At 49.6% G+C, this 6,926-nt stretch overlaps 1 protein-coding gene across 1 annotated transcript; it reads left to right on the top strand.

Moving 5' to 3' along the window:
- Nucleotides 1-320: 320 nt before the first annotated feature.
- LOC311173916 (keratin, type I cuticular Ha4-like) lies at nucleotides 321-5,516 on the top strand (the record flags this gene model as incomplete). Its single annotated transcript, XM_084237999.1, has 7 exons — nucleotides 321-653; nucleotides 2,318-2,400; nucleotides 3,278-3,434; nucleotides 4,207-4,368; nucleotides 4,459-4,584; nucleotides 4,745-4,965; nucleotides 5,411-5,516. 7 exons carry the CDS (start codon nucleotides 321-323, stop codon nucleotides 5,514-5,516), a joined length of 1,188 nt encoding a protein of 395 aa, XP_084094125.1.
- Between the last annotated feature and the right edge of the window lie 1,410 nt (nucleotides 5,517-6,926).

Genomic DNA, 6,926 nt, shown 5'->3' with positions numbered 1-6,926 from the left:
TGCTGTTGGCAAGGAAATGGATTGGTCACCTTGAAGCCAAACCATGAAGATCTTACTTAGCCAACTGGCATGATTGGTCATGAGTCCTGACTTAGCAAGAAGTAGAGTAAAAGATTTTATGAGGTAAAGGACTCATGGGAGTCAGCTAAATAACAAGTGGAAAAATAGGTAAAGAGGAGAAAAGGTGGTAATTCTTTTTGTGTGCAGTTGTCACACCCACTGTGGCAGAATATAAAGGCCCGGAGAGGACCAGGGCTGGTATCAGAGTGAAGGAACCAGGTTTGGAATCTCACCTACACAGCCTGCTCCCTGCTAGCACCATGTCTTACTCCTGCTTCCGTTCCAGCATGAGTTGCCGCTCCAGCTGCAGCTCCCGGCCCTGCGTGCCCCCCAGCTGCCACTCCAGCTGCACCCTGCCCGGGGCCAACATCCATGCCACCGTGTGCAGCGGCGGCGCCTTCAACGGCAACGAGAAGGAGACCATGCAGTTCCTGAACGACCGCCTGGCCAGCTACCTGGAGAAGGTGCGCCAGCTGGAGCGGGAGAACGCCGAGCTGGAGAGCCGCATCCAGGCACACTCTCAGCAGCAGGTGCCCTACATGAGCCCCAACTACCAGTCCTACTTCCACACCATTGAGGAGCTCCAGCAGAAGGTGAGGGTGCAGGTGCCACATGCGTCATGCTGGACTAGTTCTTCCAATTGAACATAGAGAAATCGGAATGGATGTAAGGCTGCTGAAAGCTAATGTTGAGAGTGGTAAGGGCACAGAAATCACTGGCTTGGATGCAATAGATCTAGTGGTCATGGAAAAGGTACTTGGGAGGCCCCACGAGGGCAGGATACAGACTGGGCATAGGGTCAGGCCTTAGAACAACCTGTCACGCAATCTTACAACCTATTTGATTCTTCAGTTCTATTATGACATCCTGCTTCTGTTTTCAGACACACATGATCTATTTCTTACAGTTAGAATTTTCCTGAGTTAATCCTCAAATATTCAAAGATTTTCAACACTTTGGCAAGAGACTGTGTGTACTGGAAAACAAAAGAGCTACTGACTCTGGAAGCCTCACTAATGTGCATGGACACAGGTGCACCCACTGCACAGGCGGCCAGGCAGGTGGGACTTCAGGGCCAGATGCGCAGATGCAGAAGCAGCAATAAGCAAAGAGCCAGCACGGCATAGGTCAGGGAGGGCTTCCCAGAAGAGGCAATATCTGATCAAGGTCCGAAGAAGGCGCAGGAGTTTACATCCAATTGCACAGGCCCTGGACTCTCTGAGGGGACGGACTGAGCACGGTCCTATGTTTCTGGCCAAATGAGTGCCAGCAGGGCCAAGGCATTTGAACATGAGGCAGTCATTCGCCCACCTTTATCAAGTGCCAGACCCAGTGGAGACTCAGGAATGGGGGAGGAGTACTGAGTAGATCTCATTCTGTGGAAGTTCACAGTCTAATGTGGAGAGAAATGTGGGAACAAATGGCCAGAGGGAAGGTGATAAGCACTGGAACCCGTGACGTGCGAAGCATGTTGGAACATGTGGAGGAATCACAGGAGTCAGGAGGGGGCAGAAGGAGGATCTGCTAGGGGTCTTGTGGTGGGTGAGGGCATCTGGGACATTCCAGGTGGGGAGAGCAGTGCAGTGCAAAAGCAGGCACAAGGGCACCAGGAGGGAGAGTGCAGAGGTCAGCAGGGCCGGAATGAAGGTGATGTGAGGCGGGGAAACCAGTGTGCCCTGGTTTGCCTGCAAATTTTCTGGGTTTAGCACCCCAGGCGCCCCCTAGTTCTCAGCAAACTGGGACCCTAGGTGAAACTTGCTGCCCAGGGTTCTCAGTCACTGCAGGAGACCAGAGACAGACCAAGGGAAGAACTCACGACAAAGGCCACATTCTCCCGGACTGGTCTAGCTTTGGAATGGCAGCCCTATAATGGAATCCGCATTTTGTCTCCATCCTGCGAACCTGAGAAGACTCAAGCTATTTGGAAGGGATGTGGTTGAAAGAAAATACCTTGTCATTTTAGGGCGCTGGACATCCTTAGCATGACTTACTTGTTTTCCTTCTGCAGGCTTATATTTTCATATTTATTTATTTTAAAGGTTTTTTAATTGAAGTAACTGCACTATTAATCATGTAAGTTTCAAGTGTTCATTGTTGAGGGTCAGTAAGTGTATAGATGACATTAATATATGCTAAAAGTCCTAGTCTCTCCTTCATTATGCCCTTGTTTCCTGATTTACCCACCCCTTCCTCTTCCCTCTGATCATGATTTGGTCTTTTTCAAAAGTATCACTCATCCCATGGTTCCTGTCCCTAGATCCTGTACGGCAAGTCCCAGAATGCCAGGATGGTGGTGCAGATCGACAACGCCAAGCTGGCCGCCGATGACTTCAGGACCAAGTGAGAACTTAAGAGCTGCCAGAGCAAGCCAGACATGCACAGGCCAATTGTGAAGGGATGGACTCTGTCCTGGAGGTTGCACGCAGAAGCTGCCTGGGTGGCCTTAGGAGGAAGCTTGATTTGGGTTCCTCAGGTTAAAAGTCAGTCTCACTGATGCAAGAATTCTATGTTTTCAGTTTAGTTTCAAGGAGTGTAAGAAACACCCGTTCTTTCTCTTTTTCAACTGAATGTTTGGACCAAGTCAAAATGAATTTCATACACGTGTCTATGTCACACCAGCCCATTAGAAAAAAGTTACTAAACCTCAAAAACAGGAGGCAAAATCCATTTTGGGGAACCAACTCTTCTCGGTTTGGCTATGACACTCCAAAGAATCCTTTTTGTTTTTATGAGCCTTTATAGTTTACAATGGGATATTCCCGGTGTTGTATCTTTGTCTTCAGGATGATGGGATAAAGTATTAGTTGGGTCCCCAATTTACAGATGAGGAAACCCAGGCTGAGGGACGTCAGGGAATTGCTCCGCAGTCCCAGTGGCTGAATCGGAGTGACGTCTGACTCGGTGCTCTGCGCCCAGCTCTAGGGGCTTCAGGGCGAGTGGGCAGACGAGACTTCTCAGACAGACAAGATGATGGGGCTTAGTTGATGCTGACCTTGAATGGGCTTCTTTACAGCACAGTTAATACTGGATTGAAAGTAAGCAGAGGCGCCCACCAAGGCCCTCCTGTGGTTGTCAGGGAGGAGCAATTTTTTTTTTTTTTTTTACCGTTTCCCCTTTCAAAACACTAAAAGTTTCAAAATATAATGAATTTGACTTGGTCAGTCGAGTTCAGGGAAAACACTCTTCCTCTTTGACCTCTTTTGACCTTTGCGTGAAGGTATCAGACGGAGCTGGGCCTGAGGCAGCTGGTGGAGTCGGATCTCAATGGGCTGCGCAGGATCCTTGATGATCTGACTCTGTGCACGTCTGACCTGGAGACCCAGGTGGAGTCCCTGAAGGAGGAGCTGCTGAGCCTCAAGCAGAACCATGAGCAGGTGAGCGAGTTCCAGCCTTCAGCCCCCTAGTATTGACAGTTCCATTCACTCCCCCTCCTCCACAGTGGGATAAGGTATGTTGCTGCTAAGCACCAAAGAGCTAATATGATATTTTTCTGGTTATAGAGCAGTATGGCCAGTGGATCTATTTCTACTTGGGGTCATCGGTGTGCCTATTGTCACACAAAGTTCTTTAAACTACTTTCTACCAGTGGGTGGGATCTATTATACTGAGATCATATGACAGGAAGGTGACCAAGCTTGGACGGAGGCAGCCAACTTCTCTGTAATGTGTGTCACCTAGATAACATTACCCAAGCTGGCTGGCTGGCTGGCTGGCTGGCTGGCTGGGAAGGTGGGAAAATTTAAGAAACTCAAACAATAGTTGGTTTGGACCTCATGGCTGAATGTATAATAAGAAATCAATTCAGTTCTCCAGCATGGGATCTTTTGATGAACAGGAAACACCCCTCAGCACTGTGTGAAAGCAGATCACAGAAAAGAAAGGGTGGACTTAAACTATGTTGACTCTGGAATAGCAAGACACACTAGCAAAGGTCTAATCCTCCAGGTTATATAGATGAAGAAAGAGACTCAGACAGGAAGTCTGAATCACAAGATGTAACTTACTTGGGCTTTACATGAGCTGGGCCTTCAGCTCAAGTTTCTGAAACTCTAATGCAATTCTCATTCCACCACAGTGAACTCTCTCAGGAAGAGTTAATTCATAGACTTCTTCCTGTGGGTTCATTCCTTCTTCTTCCTCCTGCAGGAGGTCAACAGCCTGAATTCCCAGATTGGAGACCGCCTCAATGTGGAGGTGGATGCTGCCCCCAACGTGGACCTGAACAGCGTGCTCAACGAGACCAGGCACCAGTACGAAGCCCTGGTGGAGAACAACCGCAGGGATGTGGAGCAGTGGTTCGCCACCCAGGTGGGCCTCTCAGCCCTAGACATGTGGGAACCCAGTTGCTGGAGACCTGCAGGTGGGGTCTGACCCCGGGTGTCCCCTTTGCTGTTGCAGACCGAGGAGCTGAACAAGCAGGTGGCGTCAAGCTCTCAGCAGGTGCAGACGTGCCAGGGTGAGATCATGGAGCTGAGACGCACGGTCAACGCCCTGGAGATTGAGCTGCAGGTCCAGCACAAGCTGGTGGGTATTGTAAACCCCCTGATGGGAAGTTGGAGAATGAGTATCAGCGGGATGCCCTTTGGGCCACTCTGTCCCTCCTCACGCTAGCAGCTTGTGGTGTCTTGGCAAGCCTCTGGAAGAAGCTCCTACAGGAGTGACTGTGAGACATTATTCCCCACAGAGGAACGGCCTGGAGAACACCCTCACCGAGACTGAGTCCCGCTACAGCTCCCAGCTGTCCCAGGTGCAGTACATGATCACCAACGTGGAGTCCCAGCTGTCTGAGATCCGGGCTGACCTGGAGCGGCAGAACCAGGAGTACCAGGTGCTGCTGGACGTGCGTGCCCGGCTGGAGAGCGAGATCAGCACCTACCGTGGCCTGTTGGAGAGCGAGGACAGCAAGTGAGTAGGACACCAAGGTCTCTGGGTGAGCGTGGTGGGACCACCAGGCACCAGGCACATATAAGTTGGCCCTATTTTTCTTTACCAGTCAGCACACATCAATGCAGGGTCTGCTCTGACAGTTATGCCAACGTGGAAAGCACAGGAAGGGCACAGCTCCTGTCTCAGAGTGACAGTGGGGAAGGGTGGTGGGCAATGGTGACTCATCAGTCGCTACTAGGTGAGGCAGATTGTGCCAGATTCCAAGAGAGCTGAGCAGCGTGAGGTAACATTTTCGAGAGCACAGTTTTCTACAACTTTCCATCTGGGCCAGGGGAGGGCTTGGGGAACAAGCGAAGGTGAGTGCAGCTAAACCAACTGAGAATTCACAGGTTGTGTGATTCAGCCCCTTAGGGCTTCTTCCCAACCCCTCTCTGATCCTTTCTAAACCCCTTTGTCCCCCCAGGCTTCCCAGCAACCCCTGTTCCAGTGGCAACGCCAGCGGCGGCTCCTGCAGACTCGGTGGCATCTCCTGTGGGCCCTGTGGCGGCGCCCCAAAGCGTTGCTGCTAAATAAAAACTTGCATCCTTTTTGAAGATGTTAATGAAGCCATTTAGATCATTCATAGAAGAGGTTCCCAGTCCTGCCTTTGCTGGAGTTCATTTACCATTTAGAAACCTGGTCACTCCACCGTGATATTTCTAGACGTAGATGAGCCTTTCAGATCCAACAAGCAAAAGCATATACCATGGACTTGGCATGTCTGGAGACTTCCTCCTGGTGAAGGCTGACTGCTTCTGAAGTTGGTCAGTTCCCAGTAATCTCAGCTCCAGCTGCTGCTTCCAGGTGTTTCTTGATGGGACTGTGTTTCCTGCTTTCCTTACCTCTTTGGTATTCTTTGGAATGCAAAGAGGCTACTTCATTAACTTCCCAATAAACTTTATTTTTCTGGCATAGTAAATGTGTTTCTCATTCATATTCATGCATTGTAAAGTACTTGTCATGGCTGTTTCATGAAAACAACTCCTCATTAGGAGGATGAATTAGGTCAAATGACTGACCTCTGTCATTATGTTCCCTTGGTAAATTCTTTTTTTTTCCCCAAAGATTGATTTATTTATGCATACAAGAGCTGGGGTACAGGCCAGAGGTGTGGTGGTGAGAGGATTCACCAGAGACTGAGTGGGGAACAGAAGAGGCAGACTGACTGAAATACACTGCTGAGGGGAATAGTGGATGATACAGGAGTGGTCTGCTGCGCCATGTGGGTTTCTACCCGGCTCACCAAAATTTAACCCGCACTGCAGTGGCTGCAGTCAGCTTCAGAGTGCTGTGCTCAACTGCCTGTGCTACCAAACCCTGGTAATTTCTGATGGCGTTAGAGAAATGTCCTCCTGGGTATCTACCTGCCCCCAACAATGCAGCCCATGGAGAATCATAGGCTTCAACATTGATGACCATCTTACCTTGGTGCAGAACTTTTGGCAATTTTGAGAATCCTCTTTCAACTTCATTGTTTTGTCCATGGTCAACCTTTTCATGTTTTTTCCTCTTCCATCCTCCTACACGGGCCAAAAACCAAAGAACAGCCACCCTCTCCTTTTAACTTCCTGGCTGCACCTGCATGTTTTCAGCAGGGACTCCATCTGTCCTGTGAAACTCACTTTTATTGATCTCCTCTGCCCAGAACATTGGGTCCTCTGGATGTACCTCGGACTACCCATTCTATGTCTCCTGATTAGTCTACCTGCCCCTTTCTGTCCAAAACAGATGAATGCCTAACTCCTCAAGGTGGGGCAGCTGAGACCAAAATTTTCCCAGGTGTCTAAGGCAGCTCTTGCAGGAAACACAAGAAAGGATTTGAGCAGGTCCCAGACAACTGGAACTGAGGGAGACCCCAAATTAAAAATGTACCACATAATCCACCATGAGTCAAGATGATGGCTGCCATTATCTGCCAAAACACTAAACACGCCTGGACC

Source organism: Talpa europaea, assembly GCF_964194135.1.
Source record: "Talpa europaea genome assembly, chromosome: 7".
NCBI lineage: Eukaryota > Metazoa > Chordata > Mammalia > Eulipotyphla > Talpidae > Talpa > Talpa europaea.
This window is presented reverse-complemented; position numbering and strand designations above follow the sequence as displayed.